The sequence below is a fragment of the Lycium barbarum genome, chromosome 3, assembly GCF_019175385.1.
Source record: "Lycium barbarum isolate Lr01 chromosome 3, ASM1917538v2, whole genome shotgun sequence".
NCBI lineage: Eukaryota > Viridiplantae > Streptophyta > Magnoliopsida > Solanales > Solanaceae > Lycium > Lycium barbarum.
The window spans coordinates 126,828,614-126,849,212 of record NC_083339.1 but is presented as its reverse complement, the minus strand read 5'-3'; the positions used below and the strand labels follow the sequence as shown (position 1 = coordinate 126,849,212).

The following is a 20,599-nucleotide window of genomic DNA, read 5'->3' as shown; positions in this document are numbered from 1 at the left end:
TTTTAGTGAAACAATATATTTGACTCATCAAATAGAAGTAAGTACTCCCTTCCGTTCAAAAAAAGTATTCATTTAGCCTTTAGTTTTTTATTCAGAAAGATCATTTACTTATCAAATCAAGAAAGATTTTTTTTTTTTTTTTTTTTTTTTTTCAGATTTGCCCTTATTAAGTGTCAAGTAATCAAATCTCAATATCTATTTAATTAAGGTAAATTAATCAAATTACCTTTTTTGGCTTAGAAGTTACTTACTCCAGATAAAAAAGAGTGTTCACTTGTCAAATAAAAAAACAATTAACTTTATGTTTTCAGATTTTCCCTACTAAGTGTTATGTGATCAAATCTTAATACCTCTTTAATTGGGGATAGTTTAGTCAAATTACCTATTTTTTCTAGGAATTAATATTTTTTTTTAAAATATGCAAATGACTAAGTGGATATTTTTTTTTTTAATCCGGAGGGAGCAGTATTTGCTTTAAGGAGTGTGTAAATGTAAACCGGAGCGAGTAGCTTTTTTGAGAATTGGCTTTGATAAAGACCCCTCTATCCCAAAATGAAATGAAAATCTTCGGAGAATCCGGATTAGTTGTTACTCAAAAAGATACTGTTAAATATTTTGAGAGAGAGTCTTTACTAATAACTGACGCGCACAGGGCACGCAGGCGGCTTTTACCACTTTAATAATATTTCACACTTTTTAATTTTCAAAACAAACGCCTACCTGGCCACCGTCCTTTGCTTCCTTTCCCAGTTCATCTCTTTAATTGTTGAAAAGGCCCATTTTCAGTTACACACCAATATCAAACCTAAACAATAACCATGTCACCATTTACATTTCACAACACTCTTCAAATCCTACATTGAATTTACTTTCCACATGACTGAACCATTTGCTGATTCAAATCCTGACGCGTGGCAAGACCTACTCCGGAGAATGTTGCCTGCCGGAGCTCCGTTACCGGACGAAGAACAACTCGACTATTCAATCGCGGTTGAGTATAAAGGTCCTCCTTTAGATTTTCCTGTTCCAGTAATTGATCCAGTGCTCTCTTCTTCCAAAACTACCCTCCCTAAACCTCCTAAATTCCGTAAAGTGCCCTCTCTTCATTCCAAATTTGCTCTGCAAATGAAGAAAAAAAGTAGCACGAGTGGAAGTTCGTGTTCGACTTCAAAGCTACGCATCAATTCCAGCTCAGATAATAGTGGTAATGAAGGAAAATATTTACTATAATAAACTCAATAATTTTTACACTGTATGAAAATAGCTAGCAAAACCCCTGTACGCTCTATGTCTATTTTTGAAAATATTTATTTATAAACTCAATAATTCTCCACTATATATATATATATATATATATATATATATATATATATATATGAAAAAAGCTAGCAACACCTCTATTATAAATAGTACGAAATCTTCTTTTAACTCAAAATAGGAAAACTTATTCCTATATAAATTTGACTATAAATCATATTTAGACATGAATTTAAAATATCAAATGCTAACCAATTTATGTTTTGTACAACTTTGATTTTTTTTTTTTTCCAAATAGGTAATGTTCCGGTTGTTAATACGGATGAAAGTGCTGGGAATGAATATGAACATGATAATGATCAATATGGTGAGGTTGATAGAAATGAGTATAATTCACCGCGGTCTGATGATGTTGATGGTAAATCATCACTGGTAAGGGAGAAAGATGGAAAAAATGATAGTTTAGGGGTTAAGGTTAGGACTCGGGTCTGTAGTAGGTGTGGGAAGAATAGTAGGTTAAGGGGGAGGGAGGTTTGCATTGTGTGTGGTGCTAGGTACTGTAGAGACTGTTTGCTTAAGGCTATGGGCTCAATGCCAGAGGGTAGAAAATGTGTGGGATGCATAGGAGAGCCTATAAATGAGGTTAACAGAGAGAAATTGGGTAAGTGTTCGCGTTTGCTGGCGAAAGTTTGCAGTCCATTGGAAGTCAAGCAGATAATGAAGGCGGAGAGTGAGTGCTTGGCGAACCAAATTCAACCTGAGCAGGTGTGGGTCAATGGAAGACCATTGCGGGAGGAAGAACTAGCTGAGGTACTTGGATGTGCAATGCCACCGCAAAAGTTGATACCTGGAAAGTATTGGTATGACAAGGATTCGGGGCTTTGGGGAAAGGTGAGCATCTTTTATTGTGGTTTTGTGAATTTGCATAGGTACTACATATGTGATTGATTTGTGGAATTTGCTGGTATTTCATTTGGCATGTTTTCTTATAGGAGGGAGAGAAGCCAGATAGGATAATAAGTTCAAAACTGAATGTGGGCGGTAAGCTTCAGATTGATGCTAGTAAAGGAAATACAAAAGTGTACATCAATGGCCGTGAGATTACAAAGGTTGAGCTCAGGGTTCTGAAGGTAAAGTAAATTCAAATGTTGGATTATTCAGAATTTTATGGTGCATGTGTTCGCTCCATTTGAGCATGTGATTGGATATTCAATTCTATTTGAAATTTTAATGTATGTTCAGAAATACTCTATGAAGTTAGTTCATGAATCATTCTATCATGGATTTCATGTTTTTAGCCATAGTCATGCTCCTTGTTGATTAGAGATTCTGAAATTGAGTGTTCAGCAGATCTTATTATTGTTGTTTCTATAGTTTGTATAAGTTTCTAAATTTATTTATTTGTTATCGCTTATTTTCTGAGGCACGGAGCTTGACGTATGATTATCAGAATAGATCTTGCTGGTAGCCAGCTTTGATCATTCTGACGTATGTGGGATTCTATTGGTGTGTTGCACAGGAGAATTATGTGCATGCGTGAAGAATGCTGTAGTTGAATGAAGGTTTAGGAATGTGTCAGGTAATGGACTGTTACGACACATGGAAGCTACAGGCCTGCAACTTTACGTGATACAGTTCATTTAGCATCTGTTTAGTTGTCTCAGAAAGCTAGAGAGGCTGGGAGAATTTGAACCTATTTTAGCCCTGCCCTCTCTCTCATTGTATTAGCAAAGCTAGGCCTCATCTTTTATAGGTGTATCAACATTTTCCATCTTGAAGAATGCAATGAAGTAGATTATATACTAATTAATTTCGCTCAAACAAATATTCCAATACAGCGACCCTGAGTAGTGGCTTCGAAATGTTCAATACTGAAATTCTGTGCTCACATTGCATTCTGGAAATCAATTGAGATAAAAGTTATAGAAATGATGGTGTCAAATGATGGCGGACCTTGCCCATTCATCCAGGCTTGGTACATGTCAGCCATTTGTTGTCTCAACATCCTTACTTCCTCTGCTGATGCCGATTCATTTGAAACCAGCTGACCTCGGGGTTCTTCATTTTCTGACTCGTTTCCATCTATATGGGCCATTATCCCTTTTCTTTAACCTTGTGTTGTATGGGTGAGGAGCCAGTTTAGCCACAAACCAACCACCTTTTAGCGATCTTTTAAAACAAGGACAACAAGTTAGGGTTTAGCATTTTGCAGATATTAATCACACATTGTATGCCATGCAATTAAAATTAGTTCATATCTAAAATGAGCTTCGGAAGGCTCTCCTGCTTCATCCCAGCTTTTGGGTGAATTCATTTCAACACTTCTCTTATTTTGTTTCATTTATTCTTTTGGTGATGTTAAGAGCATTTCGATCGAACCCATTAAGGGTTGCCTACGTATCATGTTGAACATGAATCAAATCATGACGTATTTCAGGCACATATTTGGGCTATTTTTCTTAAAAAAAACAAAAAAAAATTCATTGATTTTCATTTTTTTTACAAGGACTCAAAAGAAAAATACATACGGGAAGCATACGAAAAGACACTCAAACAGGACTGAGGACGACATAGACACTGACTAAAACCGTAGTAAACTCTAAAGAAAAGACTAAAAATGCAGCAAATGAAAATAAGAATAAAGACATGTTGACTGCATCGGCACTTTCATCTCATGTTCCCCTCATGGTGACTCTGAATTTAGCTGACCTCCTAAATCCACATATATATCCTGCAACGCGGTGGGGAGGTGTTGGACAAAGGTAGGCATCTGAGATTCAAAGTGCTTATAGCCCAATCTTTTGTAATCTGAGCCAACTTGTGAAGAGCGGATAGCCGAACAACGAACCTTGCCTCGAGCGGACCTAAACTTATACTCTAATTCTTCTATCTTCAACTCACGGGCAGCGGCCTCCTCTCTTTCCTATCGCAAACGAGTGGCGACCTCCTCTTTCTCCTTTTGGTCACGCACGGCAACTAGCTCTAGTTTCTCTCACAGATTTTCCTTTTCACGAATTGGGACATATTAAAGCCTACATTCTGGAAAGCGAAGTTTCTTTTTGTCATTTTCAATTCTGCCTGAAGCCGAGCTTGTGAGCGTGCCCAATCATCTTTCTCTCTTTGCTGGTCAAACTCGAGTTGTTGGTGCAAGTCCTCTTCAAGGATGCTCAACTTTTCTTCCAGTTTTTGTTGAACAATTTCAGCATGCTTCGCTATTTGTGCTCCCTTAGTTGTGGCAAGTTTAAGTTTGCCTTTGAGCGTAGCCTCAACAGTAGCTGTTTTGGTCTTTTCTTCAGCAATTTCTACATCTTGTTGCTCAATCATTGCCCTAGCATGCTCCAAATGTGTGTTCAAAGTCTGAACGGTGGACCGGTAATCTCTCTCAACGTCAATCCCGGCTTGACGTTGAGAGATATTACCGGTCCACCGTTCAGACTGACGTTGAGAGAGATTACCGGTCCACCGATCAAACTTTGAACACACATTTGGAGCATGCTAGGGCAATGATTGAGCAACAAGATGTAGAATTTGCTGAAGAAAAGACCAAAACAGCTATCGTTGAGGCTACGCTCAAAGGCAAACTTAAACTTGCCACAACTAAGGGAGCACAAATAGCGAAGCATGCTGAAATTGTTCAACAAAAACTGGAAGAAAAGTCGAGCATCCTTGAAGAGGACTTGCACCAGCAACAACTCGAGTTCGACCAGCAAAAAGAGAAAGATGATTGGGTACGCTCACAAGCTCGGCTTCTGGCAGAATTGGAAATGGCGAAAAGAAACTTGGCTTTCCAGAATGTAGGCTTTAATATGTCCCAATTGATTCGTGAACAGGAAAAATTGCAAGAGGAACTAGAGTTAGTTGCCGTGCGTGACCAAAGGGAGAAAGAGGAGGTTGCCACTCGTTTGCGACAGGCAAGAGAGGAGGCCGCCGCCCGTGAGTTGAAGATAGAAGAATTAGAGTATAAGTTTGGGTCTGCTCGAGGCAAGGTTCGTTGTTTGGCCATCCGCTCTTCCCAAGTTGGCTCGAATCACAAAAGATTGGGCTTTGAATCTCAAATGCCTACCTTTGCCCAATACCTCACCACCGCGTTGCAGGATATATATGTGGATTTAGAAGGTCGGCTAAATTCAGATTCACCATGAGGGGAACATGGGATGAAAGTGCCGATGCAGTCAACATGTCTTTTTATTCTTATTTTCATTTGCTGCATTTTTTGTCTTGTCTTTAGAGTTTACTACGGTTTTAGTCAGTGTCTATGTTGTCATCAGTCCTGTTTGAGTCTGTCTTTTTGTTTGCTTCCTGTATGTATTTTTCTTTTCAGTCCTTGTTAAAAATCAATGAAAAAGATTTTGTTTTTTTAAGAAAAATAGCCCAAATATTTGCCTGAACTACGTCATGATCTGATTCATGTTCAACATGATACGTAGGCAACCCTTAATGGGTTTGATCGAAATGCTCTTAACATCACCAAAAAAATAAATGAAACAAAATAAGAGAAGTGTTGAACTGAACTCACCCAAAAGCTGGGATGAAGCAGGAAAGCCTTCTGAAGCCCATTTTAGATATGAACTAATTTTAGGTTGCATGGCATACGACGTGTGATGCAAAATGCTAAACCGTAAATTGCTGTCCTTGTTTTAAAAGATAGCTAATAGGTGGTTGGTTTATGGCTAAACTGGCTTCTCGCCCATACAACACAAGGTTAAAAGGAAAAGACATAATGGCCCATAAAGATGGAAACGATTCAGAAAATGAAGAACACTGAGGTCAGTTGGTTTCACATGAATCAGCAGAAGAAGTAAGGATGTTGAGACAACAAATGGCTGACATGTACCACGCCTGGATGACTGGGAAAGCTCCACCATCTTCAATCCCTGGATTCCCGGATGTGACTGTCAATTCCCACTGAAACCCCGACAAGCGATCCACTTTTTCCTTCAGGGTTTGGTCTGAATGTTAACATATCCAACACTGTTCGCTCTCCAAATGCACCCCTCAGAAATAACCCACTGTACGAACTACTACGGTCCCTGAACCAACATTGGTACAGAAGTCCAAAAATGAGCCTCCATACAAAGGTCACCACGATCAATATTATTCTCCTGAATTGACTTTTAAAGTCTCAGACTCATATTACCCCTTTCAGTAGTATAGTTCCCCGGTCGAGATCGAGAAAACTGCTAAGAACGAGGAACAGGAAGAAATGGCCAGGAAAATGAAGAGTCTAGAGCAAAGTGTAAGCAACATGCAAGGATTGGGAGCAAAGTGTCTCATTCAGAGATTTGTGCATGTTCCCAAATGTTTATCTACCCCTTGGGTTCAAGACTCCGAAATTTGAGAAGTACGATGGTCATGGTGAACCCATAGCCCACTTGAAGAAGTATTGCAATCAACTTGGGGGGGGGGGGGGGGGGGGGGCAGGGAGTAAGGAAGAATTGCTCCTGGCTCAGCAGGTTTTTTTTTCTTCTCAAAGAGGCCTAAGACAGGGTGACCCTCTATCCCCTTTTTTGTTTATCATTGCAATGGAAGATCTTAATGATATGCTGAAGACTGCTCAAACAAACAGCTGGATAAAGGGCTTCAACGTTTCTACTAGGTCTGGTGATAGCTTGGAAATATCTTATCTACAGTATGCAGACGACACTCTGATATTCTGTGATGCGGCTATTGAACAATTGAAAATTCTGAGGGTAATATTTATTTTGTTCGAAGCTATTTCTGGGTTACACATCAATTGGAATAAGAGTTTCTTATATCCTGTTAATGAGGTAACAAATATAAATATGTTCGCTGGAATACTTGGAGGAAAAGTTGGTGAGCTTCCCACAATATACTTGGGTGTGCCACTGGGGGCAAAGAGCAAGTCCAAGGAGCTATGGAATACTGTCTTGGAAAAATGTGAGAAGAAGCTGGTGAATTGGAAGAGTCAATACCTGTCTTTGGGGGGTAGATTGACATTAATAAATAGTGTGTTAGATGCTTTGCCAACTTATATGATGTCTACTTTTTCAGTTCCTATAAGTGTAGTGAAAAGAATGGACGCTCTAAGAAGAAACTTCTTGTGGCAAGGCAACTGTGATTCTAAAAAAATTCCATCTGGTTAAATGGGATGTACTTATTGTCAGCAAGAAGGATGGGGGCTTGGGAATTAGAAATATGAAAATTCAGAATTACAGTCTCATGATGAAGTGGTTGTGGAGATTTGTCTCAAATGAACAGTCCTTGTGGAAATATGTTATCAGTCAGAAATATGGCATGGAGGGAAATTGGATGACAAAGCCAGTAGTCAGCCCCTATGGTGTTAGCGTTTGGAAATCAATCAGGAATCTTTTGGCCAAAGTTCAAGAACAACTCTTATTTTAAAGTAGGAAATGGTGGGAGGATATCTTTCTGGGAAGACAATTGGTTAGGGGCTTAGGGCAAAGATCATTGCAGGATTTATTTCCAGATATTTATAATTTGCGTCAGCAACAAAATTCAACTGTTGGAGAGGTATGGGACAACCAAGGTTGGAGATTGAGCTATAGGAGATTGCTTAATGACTGGGAGATTGACAGATTAACAGGATTCTATCACACTTTGGAACAGTTCAAAGGTGTTTCCACATCTGAAGACTGTGTACTAGGGTCAAGTAATAGCCAAGGTACTTGCACTGTCAAAGGAGCTTACAGAAAATACAATGTCTCAAACAATCAGATTGACTGTTAGCGGTGGAAACTGATTTGGAAGGTCAGAATCCCCTATAAAGTAGCATGCTTTACTTGGCTACTAGCTAGAAATGCAGTGCTAACTAAGGAAAATTTAACAAAAAGGAATATAGATCTGTGTTCAACATGCTTTCTATGTGGAGAGGAGGCAGAGACAATCAATCATCTTTTTTTACACTGCAAAACCACAAGTCAGCTGTGGAGGATCTTCAGCAACCTGAAAGGACATGTGGGTAATGCCTAGAAGTATTCTGGAGACTTTAGAGGATTGGAATAGCTACAGTAGCCTAGCTACAGAGAAGGAAAGATGGAAAATTGTCCCTGCTTGTATTTGGTGGACCGCGCGGAAGGAAAGGAATCAAAGATGCTTTGAAAACAAATGTAGCTCCATCCAGAACTTGAAGATGAAGTGCTTAGTTTTGTTTTATTTTTGGTGTAAACATGAATATATGGAAGATCATGAATCATTTGTAGATGTTATAGGAACCTTGTGAACCAAAGGAATAGGAGACTGATCTATAGCATTTTGTAATTACTTTGGACTGCATTAACTTGGTGCAGTTTTTTTCTGGATATATAAAACAGTTGTTACCTTCTCAAAAAAAAAAAAAAAAAAAAAAGACTGAACAAACCTAGCTACCTGTGCTAAAATCTTTTCCTCTTTTCTCAGTTAGCCAAAGTTCAGTGTCAACGAGGTACTCACTTTTGGGTATATGATGATGGATCCTACGAGGAAGAAGGTCAAAATAAAATTAGAGGAAACATATGGGGAAAGGTTCTCTCGTAATCCTTTTAAGTAAATATTTCCAATTGAGGGCCATTATGACCCTTTTTAAATGATTTATGTTTACATTTTAATTAGTTACAGCTGTACTTTTTGTTAGGCAGGCATCTACTCGTTTCATTTGTTCATTGTTTTCATTGCCTGTTCCACCTGGAAATATTCACGGGCCAAAAGAAGATGCAACTGCTTTTTCAGGTGGATCTATACCTGAGTATTTGGAGCATGGTAGAGTACAGAAACTTTTGTTGTTTGGGTTGGAAGGATCCGGGACAAGCACCATTTTTAAGCAGGTCTGTGTACATAACTATATATCTTCGATTTTTCAGATAAGTTGGTGGCAAATTCTTTGAATAAGAAGCTAGCAGTTTTCTATGATGCTCTTTAAGCGAGGGCCTTTCTTCATTACTCACAATATATCCGATAGCCTAGTTAAGAAGAAAGCTTAAACGTGTGGATTCTCTATTCTTGTTCCTTCCTTTTGAAGTGAAAATTAGTACTACTGATCATATTACAAGTTGGTAATTGCATTTATCTTCATTCATGTCATTAAGTTTCTGAGACTAAAAACTCGTTGAATATACACACATAAATTGACTCTTTTCCTTTCAATCCGAAATTCAAACAAAAAGTGCTAATTCTTACTTGGTAAATTGCTCTGGTTGATTTCTTTTGAGATATTTGTTTCAACGCTTCAGATAATCTTGGTGGATCATCCGGATTACTAGCTAGGAAACACCCGCAAGGGTGACTCAGTTGGTTGAGCATGGGGCTTTCATAATGGAGGTCTCAGGTTCGAAACCCCCTGCCTACAACAACAGGGGATTTGCCTTCTGGGTCGAGCTCGTCGCACGGGGCTTGCCTAGTGGGGGTTACCTCTCCTCTGTGGTTTGCGAGCTATTGCACAGGAGCTGGGTTTACCCTGTGCGCACCCAAAGGGTAGCAGCTGTGGGTTCCCATGTCATAAAAAAAAAACTAGCTAGGAAACATTGTCATTCTAGTAGAACACAGACCAATCATCCTTGGTTAATGGTTATATTTTCAAAAAGATTAAGTTGGTTATGTCATTTCCCTGCATAACTTCCATGTTTGAACCTGGAAACTGCCCATTTGCTACTTTTGACAGACCTTGTAATCTTTTTCCATGGTTATTTCTTAATCAATTGTATTCCACCACTTATTCCAATACAACAGGTGAAGTTTATATCTAAAAGCAAATTCACAGTAGATGAGGTACAGAATGTCAAGCTTATCATTCAAAGAAACATCTATAGATACCTGAGTGTCTTACTGGAGGGGCGAGAGCACTTTGAGGAGGAGGCCTTGATGGATAAAAAAACTTCTGATTTGGAGATAGAAAATCTATCACCAGGTATTCTACACACTCCTTCCTCGTTGATTTTCACCCGACTTGAGTCGAACCGATACTGGATTTCTCGTAATCCTAGTTTTCTTTTGAGTTGACAAAATAAAGGCCTGCGAAGCATAGCTACTTTTAATAATCAAGGAAGCAAAATGTTAAAAGCATTGTGTTAGAAATGACTACTAGAAGAAGGGCCCACGCAGAAAAGCATTTTCCTATAGGCTACAGGTGCATGCTGATGATCAGAAAAATTTAAGTTTGCTTCCTTTCTGATTTCACTGTGCAGTCTACACGTTGGGCAGACTGGGTTTGAGTGTCTGTTTCTATATATTTCATCCTTGTTATGTTCTTAAGGATGGGCTCGTCATAGGTTGACCAATAGAACCTACATGGTGATTTTTCACAATCTTCAAAGGGGTTAGTAAATTAGCATATTCCTAACGCAAGCCATTAAATGAATAATCCTATTACCCTTTCAACTTTGGTTGTCTAGTGTTTTGAGGAAACATTACTATAAAATATACACGGTTTCACTGACCCCTTCCCTCTCTATATTTACAGATATATAAATACAGACTCATACACATGCATGTAAATTTATATAACTGTGTATAGGTACAAAGGACATCCTCTCTTTGATGGATATATATCATGTGGGCAGTATCTAAATATTTGTTGTTGTGGTGGATACTGTAAAATAAATTCAGGTGAAACGGGAACTGATGGGAGCAGGCGCTGCATCTACTCAATCAATCAAAGAGTAAAACATTTTTCTGATTGGTTACTGGAAATAATAGCTATGGGAGATTTGGATGCTTTCTTTCCTGCTGCTACGCGTGAATATGCTCCAGTTGTAGATGAGGTCTGGAGAGACCCTGCCATCCAGGAAACATACAAGAGGAGGGGTGAACTGAATTTTCTTCCTGATACTGCTAAATATTTCCTGGACCAGGTATACCTTGTTTAATACTTTAATACTATGATTTAACTGTCTGTTTCCATAAAATGAGACACGGAACTTAAATTGGACGTGAAATAAGGTGTTAAATATATGTTAGACGCATTTGGGTCAAAATGAGTAAACACTGTTAAAATATTTGTAAGCATGCAATGAGAATCACATTCGAATCTATGATGTAAATGAATCATTTGGCATGATGAAGAAATTTGAAAGGCGAATACTTCATTTATAAGTTTTCTGGTATTAGTACATCTAGTTTCAAATTGCTGAGTTATCAACTAGAAGTAGTTTGTGCTAAATCAAGTTACAAAGCACAAATTAACAAAATCAATTTATGACAAGTAGTTGTTAGCTACATAATTTATTTTGGTTGATGTTTATTTACTTGATATATCATGAGGACAGGAAGTTGATAATACATCATTTGTTATTATTAATAATTTAAGCATCAGAAGCTTACGGTATTATTGAATTTAATAGTTACTTGCCAAAGAAATTTGACAATTTTATTATAGCTATCACTACTATTTATAATGTCATTTAATAATGAGGTTAATATTACCTGACATTATGGAGTCAATGAGTTAACACACACACAAACAAAAAAAACACTTCAGTAAACAGGTTATGTCAAGGTCATGGTTTTTACTGCACATATTTTTTGACAATGATAACAGCTTCACATTTTATTATGGCATTAATTGAACATGGCTTAAATATGACCCATTGCACTGAGGTCTTATAGCCTTTATCATGTTAGATGATAACTTGCTCCATTGGCCTCTTGAGTGATTTGGTCCATACTTAATTTATCAGTAATTAAGCTGATTTTGTAAGAGGAGTTAGCTACAAACTACTGTATATATAACTACTAGCTCTAGTGACTGATCATAGGCTTTTTGCTTCCTGTATTTCTGATTTTTCGGTGGTGTATTTGAAGCACAAATAGGTTAGCTCCGTGGGAGCCGTTAGTGTACCATGTGTCAGTTGTTGTAGGTGCAGAGAAGAAAATTTGTCTTCCTAGCATCTCTATGTTTACCATATAGTCTCTAATATAGATTTCTTCAAACATGTCCTCATTTCTATATAACCTAGATTGCCACCAAATATTCTGTGCTACATCACTTTTATTTCTCAAAGAAGTAGGTGCAAGTACAATGGCTGAAATGCTGGAACTATAATGCAGGGATTTGTAATACAAAGATTGTAATGTAGGGATTATTTCTTATTGGATAGCTGGTTTGTTGGGAATATACCATTTATAATTTAATGCGTTTGCTTTTTATACAAAATAAAAGTTTGTTTTGCAGGAGAAAGAAGATATTATTTAGATGGGTATCCTTGCCATTTTAATAGTTTAATCCTTGTACCAGTACTAACACCCACATTCTTATTTGATATTCAATCCTGCATAAAATAATATATAGATTCTTGCAGAACTTATGCAGGTATTATTTATGTGAATAAGGAAAAATAGTACCAAGCGGTGTATATTGTACCGAATTTTATGCGGGTAAGAAAAAGACAACTAAACAATGTATAACAAATGTTGAGTTTTATACATGTATTATAACTCCTAAGAGTCCTACCAAACAACCCTTTACATTATTGTCATTACTGAAAAAGTTTAAATGCTTTTATACCAACAAGGCAAACAGCAATCTCAAGTCTGTTTGTTTTAATAGTGTCGCATCTTTGCTGAAGTGTTGTAGTCGACGCAGTATGTGGTATTGTAGAAGCACCATAAACTAATTCTGAAGTGAAAGAGAGTGCAGTTTTAAATTGGATTGACAAATGAAAATATACGGGCCTGCATTATCTAAGCATAAACACTGAATTGCAGTGACAATGAGCTAAACAACTCCGAGTCCTCGTCAAAGAAAGTATTACATATCTAAAAAGGCTATTTAGGTTTGAAATGGTTGTTAAAGTATGTTTTTCTATAGATTGTCTTTCAATCTAATGTGCTCCCAACTTTATGCTATTTCATTGTCAGTGATATTGATATTTTTAAGGATTGTCAAAAAAAATATTGATATTTAAGGGGTTCTGTAGTTTGATTTATTTTTGGTTCTGTAATTGCTCACTAGATACTTTTCTGGAAGACTTTAGCTTTTTCTCTGCTAGTCAATATGTGATCTTACTTTTGCCAGGCCATCGAAATATCTAGTAATGAGTATGAACCTTCAGAAAAGGACATTTTATATTCTGAAGGGGTGACTCCTAGCAATGGACTTGCTTCTCTTGAATTCTCATTTGATGATCACAGCTCCATGTCCGAGATCTACGGCGAGGAGTTAGAAAGCCAACCTCCTTGGACCAAGTAACTCTTTTTGCATAGCTAAATGGTTTTGATAAAATTCGACTTGAACTCATTGCCCCTCAGTGACAAATCTGCTTTCTTCTGTTCGTCTTCCATCAGGTATCAATTGATCCGTATCAGCTCGAAAGGAGTCCATGATAGTGGTAAATGGCTTGAAATGTTTGAAGATGTCAAAGTGGTAGTCTTCTGTGTGTCCTTGAGTGACTATGACCAGTCATCGACCCGAGATGGTACCTCAGAAAATAAAATGTTGGCAAGCAGAGATGTATTTGAGAGTTTAGTTAAACATAGGAGTTTCGAGGATGCTGCTTTCGTGCTCCTCCTAAATAAATATGATACCTTTGAGGATAAAATCAACCAAGTTCCTTTGACAGTCTGTGATTGGTTTCATGACTTTAGACCTTTCAAACATCGGCAAAATAATCAAGCGCTGGCAAATCAGGCATACTATTATGTTGCTGTTAAGTTCAAACAGCTATATGCTTCAATCACAGGCAGAAAGCTTTTTGTCTGGCCAACCAGGGCACTTGAACGTACATCTGTTGATGAAGCATTTAGGTATGTACGGGAAGTTCTAATGTGGGAGGAAGAGAAGAAAAGGATGTATTGCACCGCTGAGGATGATTCTTTCTCCACTACAGAAGCCGATTTTACCCCATGAATGCAGCAAGAATGAGATATCAGTTTGCCACTTGGTTTTCAAGAGTTTTGTTTAGCTTTCCATAGTTGTGGAGGAGACGAGGACTTCTAGAGAGGTTTTGTCATAAAAATCTGCAGCCCTTGTGCCTTCCTAGTGGGGCTCCACAACATCATTCAGACTTCCACTTACTGCAAGGGAGTATCGCATTATTTTAACGATTGAGACAATCACTGATTTCATCTGAATAGATTTAGCAGATTCAATGAATCAGTTCGTAACTGAAATGGATGATGATTTGATCCTTAGTTCCTTATAGCTTGTAAAAATGTAGAGCAGCTTTTGCACTTTCTCTTTTCTTGTAAATGCCTCAGCTATATGAGTTAATATTGAAGAGCGCTCTTCGCCCCTTTGCGTTGGTCTGGGTTCACAGTTGACCTTGCAGATATTATTTAAGGATCTGTTTTTGCATAGAAATGTTTGCCAAATTTTTGGGTCGATCAATTTTTTTTTGGCAGCCTTATAAAGTTCTAGTCCAAACGTGGCATTACTCGAGTATTACGGAATGTAATTATAGGAGAAGATAGAAGTTGATAGCACTTGAATGTATATAGGTGATTTTGGTAGCAACCAATTACATTTATGTTTCCAAATAAAAAGAACCACCTCGTGGAGGAGGAAGACACGAAAATCTAACAAAAGCATGCCATTAGATGGCATTAACAAAGCGAAACACAAAATTCATATCACATTACAAAGTCTTAAAAGGGTCACTAGGCACTGTTTCAGCTACGCTACAACTAGATCTCAAATTCTAGTGGAAGAGCAGCAGCCTAACGACCTACTCATCTTTGAGTCTCTTTTCCACCTCCTCAATGCTCTGAATCTCCTTGTAGTACTTGCAGACACGATAGATACACCTATACAAAATAAAGGCACTTTGTTTATGAACTGAAAAAATAGATAGCCCGAATTAGCATCAAAATACAGGGTAACAAGGGATTTCGCATATGTACCAGTACAGAAGGCATGCTGCTACACACAGAATAGCATTTCTTTGAGCCTTGTAGATCTGCATAAAATTAGGGGAAACCGAAGAAGTTACACAGCCAGATCATAACAGTGGATGCTTTTGTCGTCTCTGAGCTGCTATATCGTTTCACATAAGGAAAAAACACAAGGGGACAAGTGCAAGTGTGCAACATGCTTCATATGTTGTGATGTCAGTACATTCAAGCTATTTAGCTATTTGGTGAAAGGGATAGTTGGAAAAATGTCTCTCAGAACCAATCTATGTGAGCAAAAGTGAAAACCAAAATGCCATTCCACAGGCTGTGGTTTCTCGTATATCTGAACTCGGATGCAGTTTGTTGGTACCGGGTTTCATATGAAACCAATACTTTCGGTGCGAGGTATAAATTCATACGTAAAAATTCACTAAAATTTGCAATATATAGCAGATACGATGTACCCATAACATTAAAAATATAATCGATTCAATGCTAAGGTTGAACCAATAGAGCTTAAATCCCGGTTCCGTCTCTATCTTGAACTTGATATTTTGAAAGATCAGGTAGATTATATTGCTAGGGTTGAACTCAGTCTTTGGATTCAGATCCACTGAAGTATTTCAAATGCATTTGACCCATGATGCAGACAGATGAAATAAAAAGTGATGTCAAACAGTAATAAATTAGCAAGCCTGTCATCAAATGAGCTGTTTCCCACAATGATGCCCAAACCATCCCGTATATTTACATGAAACTGTTGCTCAGTCCGTATATTTACATACAACAACATACCCAGTGTAATCCCACAAGTGGGGTCTAGTCTAGCCGTCTAGGGAGGGTGGTGTGTACGTAGACCTTGCCCCTACCTTGAATCCGTATATTTACATATAAATAAAAAAAAAGAGAGAGAAAGAGAGAAGCTGCCCCTACCTTGGACTAACCATTGAGTTAATGTTTGTGTATGAGTCTTCTCAACAATAAGAAAATAGACAACAGTGGCAAAAAAGGTAAACTGTAAGCAGCACGTTTTTGAAAAAGCACAAAGTATTGCCCTATTGGTTCAAACTCACACGTTAAGAAGTAGAAAAGGGAACCAAAGAAAAGGTAAAAAGAAATATGAAACAATGAAAAAACATCCATCCAAACAAAGCGCTTCATTGACCTTTAAGTTAAAATTTTCATTCTGCCTAGATGCATTTACACGTAGATATCGAATTGATAAACAATTTAAACACTTCCCTTAATTGGAAAGGAACAGTGACAACAAATTATGGTTTCTCCCCTCATTTCCTTCAATTTAGTCCGCAGTAAACCAAATTTTCTATTTTTCAAAAAAATGAAAATTCCTTTCCCCAATTGGCTCACCGCAGCTTCTCTTACTAGCAGATGAAACTAGCAACATCACATCATATAGAATACCGATTGACAGGCATTCAAGTCTATCTTATAGTTTATGTTGATGATCTCATTGTTTCTGCCAGGGCATCATTTTCATCATCTCTTGATCTCACACACATTGCTCCTATTTTTGTGTCACCGTAGTTGGCACTAGCACAATCCCTAATAAGTCTATGTGAAAACATGAAGAAGACACCCTAAGTTACTTTCCCTTCAACGCCACTTGTTATATAGATTAACTAAAGCTACCAAAAAACCAATTTTACATATTACCTTAGTTTATCATTTTTCCACTCTTTCTACTAATTCATCATATCGGTGTCAATGTGACGAATGTTGGTATAGTGGAGTGGGATATGCATTGTATTTGGTTGAAGTAATGTGGATGTTTCAACTTCTACCTACCATGCAGAGCTAGAAGTAGTAGTCGATTCCAATTTGAAGAACATTTTGGACAAGTCAATTTAGATGAAAAATCACCGACTCATTGTTTTCTTCTTTAATATTAAACCAACAACTATCCTCCGACCTAAAAAGGTATTCTCTCTTTACGTAATGAGGTTGATAGTCAAATATCATGCATAACATTCATTATATTACCTATAACCTAACATCCATCTCCAACAATTTGTCCATACTCTTTATCATAAATCTAAGGTCCTTGGAAAAATTAGACACCTCAACGAAAACCAAATGTCTGACAAACATATCCAAGTCCAGGAAACATAGGTTATCAAGCAAACGTCAGCATAATTCTATATCTCTATCCAAGTCTAGAAAAATTAAATGATAGTCAATTGGAGTGAAACTTGGCCAGGGGTGGACCTAGCCTATAAGGTATCAGTGCACGTTAACCCAGTAACTTATGTTCAGACTCTCTATTTGTATCAAGAAATCTATAGAATATTTATAAATATTTACTGTGAACCCAATTATTATTGTATATTAACTTGAGGTCGTTATAGGAACCCATAAACTTCAAATCCTGATCCACGTCTGATTACTTGGCCTTGTCAACAAATCTATCGACCCCATGAATAAAAACAAAAGTGTAAGGGCTTGGAGAAAATAGAAAGGAGTGTAAAACAGCACACATTAATCAAAAGGAGGATGGAAGAGCTAGATAATTCCATGGCGTAATCCCTTGAGATTTCTTCAGTAAACATTAAGAGTGCAAGGATCACAACAACATACCCAGTGTAAAGTGGGGTCTGGGAAGGGTAGAGTGTATGTAGACCTTACCCCTACCTTGAGAGGTAGAGAAACTGTTTCCAATAGACCACTCAGCTCAAAGGACAAGCATATCAAAGCAGTACGGAAAATAAATAACGGAAGTAAAAAACCACGACTAAGAGAGCAAGGATCACATATTGAGATTCTAGGTCTAAGTAATTCTCTTTCACGTTTTGGAGGTTTTAAAGAGAACGAGGCAGCCCCTTTTCCAACCAGCAGCTTACAAAATTAGAAAACAGAAACGCAATCAACTCGTTTATGAGTGCTAAAATCATATCTACTACACCTAAATAATTTTCGTGTTTAGTTTAATCTATATTCTATACGCAACCTGTAAAAATCAGCGCATAAGGGCTCATTTGGTTGGAGAACAACTTATCCGGGAATTAGTTATATTGTTATCCCACCCTCAGTGTGGGATAAAAATAACACTACAATCCCGGGATTTCACCCCAACCAAACGCGGGATAAACTCATCCCAAATTTAATCCCGGATTAATTATTCCTTGTACCAAACAAGCCCTAAAAGTTCAACAAATAATAGAAAGAAAGTTTTTTTTTTTTTTTTTTACCGATCTCTCGTAGCGGTCTCTCTCAGCAGCAGTACAGATCTCACCAGTGCACATCAAGCGATGCTCATTCTTCCAATATATATCTAACCAAAAACAAAACACCAAATTTACAGATAAGATCCAAACAGAAAACAAAGAAAAGGGGTAGAATAGTAATTATATTTACCGAGGAGCTGAAAACCGGCAAAGGGAATAATGAAAAGTGAAGGTTGAAGGGTGAGTGAAATTAATGAAACGACACGAGATTTGATTGCTTTTGGTGATGGTAATGTCAGCAGAATTGCTACGGCTGCCTCTACTGCCACCACGTACGACAGTATCATCCATTGTAATGCCATTTGCTCTGTTGCTTCTTTTGCTGTGAAATTATTTGTGATTTCACACACAACCGTATTTGTTTACTTGACAAGAAGGTTGAAGAAGTTTTTCAATTTCGCATCAACGTTGTTATTGGGAAATTACTGAAATGTCCTCTTGATTATCTTACTTTTGGGGTTATTTGTAATTTTGAGAAAGGTAGGCTAGTAGAATTTAACGAGCACGCCGAAAATAGACAGAGTAGTTGAAGTTTTAATTGAAAAGTCTTTCTTGTAGCGGCACCTGGCAATTTCTTTTCTTTTATTTACTCAACAAAAAGATGCTTGAAATCTGAGTGTTTTATTTGAGAATATTTGTGTGTGTGTGTGTTTTTTTTTTTTTCAATTTCCTCTATTCTATGCATTTTCCTGATAATATTTTTTATTTTCAAAATTTCATCTTTTACGTGTATTGTTTCATATAGTATAAGCTTTTATCCTATAGTAAAAAATAGGAAATGTAGTCTTAATTTTCGAGCCACTTTTAATGAAGTTGCTCCTTTGGTTTCTACGTCCATATGTCAAGCTCTAAATAATTGCAGAATGCATTTACTCTCTCCATTTTTAAATACATGGTGTTGTAATTTTCATTTTATTTCAAAATAAATGGTGCATTAGAATTTTAAGAAGAAATTAATCTTATTCTTTCAAAATTATCTTTATTTATATAATCAAGAATCATTAATTAATTTTTTTAAGCATTTAGTTAAGGATAAGTTAGTAAAAACACTTTTAATTTTTAGGAGCGAACAATTTTTTAAAGGGTGTACATAAGCTTAAAAAACCTGCTTATCATGAAATGAAGGGAATATATGTATTTTATCTGGATTTTCCAATTATGAAGTTAGAGTCCAGTATCTTTTCAGAAAATTATTGGCTTAAAGCTCCCGATTGTTTCTTTACATAAAAACTACCAATGTATTTGATAGACTCTCATTCTGAGCTAGCGGGACAAAAGGGTTCATTGTTAGAAATCACATTGTATTTATTTTGGTTCCTGTGTTATAGTTGTATTTCATTTTTTATCCTTGTGTAATTTAACTAAGCATAATTAACTTTTAATTAACATAAACGTGTGGTTTTAGTCCTCAAACTAACGGAAGTTAAAAATTTAACGGAATTAATATTTAAAAACAAATAAAAAAAAAAGAAAAACTAAAATTAAAAATGAGTTTAGGAGCTACGATTCAATGGTAATAATGCTCAAAGGATCACTTGACCCTCTATGTTTTCTTCTTCTTCAGAATTTCAAGGTAAATATGGGATATTCCTTATTTTCCATCAGCATCTTCTTGTTGGAGAATTCTTATGTTAAATTTTCAAACTTTTTTATAGTCAATTTTTTTTAAAAAAAAATTAATTGAATTATCCTCTTGAGAGTCATGATCTGGCAACGCAAATATACTCATCCCTCCTTGAATGGTAAAGCTAAAATCAAATTTATTAAAAAGATTATTTGTCAAAATACAGAATTATACAAAGGTAATAAAAGAAGAAAAATTAGAAATGTTCTCCAAGATTGGACAAGAAAGTTGCGGATCCAATTTGATAGATCAAGAACACCAAAGTCTAAAAGATTAGAGATGAAGAGGGATGAATAGGCGATGAAAAACTTCTACAGGATGCTTGACAATGGCAGCTAGGCTTCATAACACATTTACCTTTATTTTATATTTTGTTTCATTTCTCAAAAATCAAAAATGGATAATAAATAATCATTCTATTAAGTTTTTAACTTCTGTTAGTTTGAGAGACTAAAATCGCACGTCTATATTAATTGAAGGTTAAATCTGCTTAGTCAAATTACACAAGGATCAAAACTGAAATAAAGCTATAACATAAGGACTAAAATTGCCATTTTCCCATATGATCAAATATTTCTTTTATGAACATATAATAGATGATAAACCCTCTTGGTAAAATGCGGTTGATCAAGAGTAGCAATCGCTTAATCTCCTGGTGATGTGTTGTAAATTTATGTCTTAACAGAACGCTTACTCT

The 20,599-nt window shown here is 36.8% G+C and overlaps 2 protein-coding genes across 2 annotated transcripts; one reads left to right on the top strand and one right to left on the bottom strand.

Annotated features, from left to right (window-relative positions):
- The first annotated feature begins 639 nt into the window (after positions 1–639).
- LOC132632343 (extra-large guanine nucleotide-binding protein 3-like) lies at positions 640–14,443 on the top strand. The gene is made up of 9 exons (XM_060348240.1): positions 640–1,204; positions 1,556–2,148; positions 2,250–2,387; positions 8,635–8,739; positions 8,853–9,038; positions 9,940–10,117; positions 10,816–11,060; positions 13,223–13,392; positions 13,492–14,443. The coding sequence occupies exons 1-9, from the start codon at positions 877–879 to the stop codon at positions 14,051–14,053; spliced, it is 2,505 nt and encodes an 834-aa protein (XP_060204223.1). The 5' UTR covers positions 640–876; the 3' UTR covers positions 14,054–14,443.
- Positions 14,444–14,619: 176 nt separating this feature from the next.
- LOC132632344 (uncharacterized) lies at positions 14,620–18,729 on the bottom strand. The gene is made up of 4 exons (XM_060348241.1): positions 18,409–18,729; positions 18,243–18,325; positions 15,046–15,101; positions 14,620–14,949 (listed from the first exon to the last, which is right to left on the bottom strand). Exons 1-4 carry the CDS (start codon positions 18,578–18,580, stop codon positions 14,871–14,873), a joined length of 390 nt encoding a protein of 129 aa, XP_060204224.1. The 5' UTR covers positions 18,581–18,729; the 3' UTR covers positions 14,620–14,870.
- Positions 18,730–20,599: the final 1,870 nt, after the last annotated feature.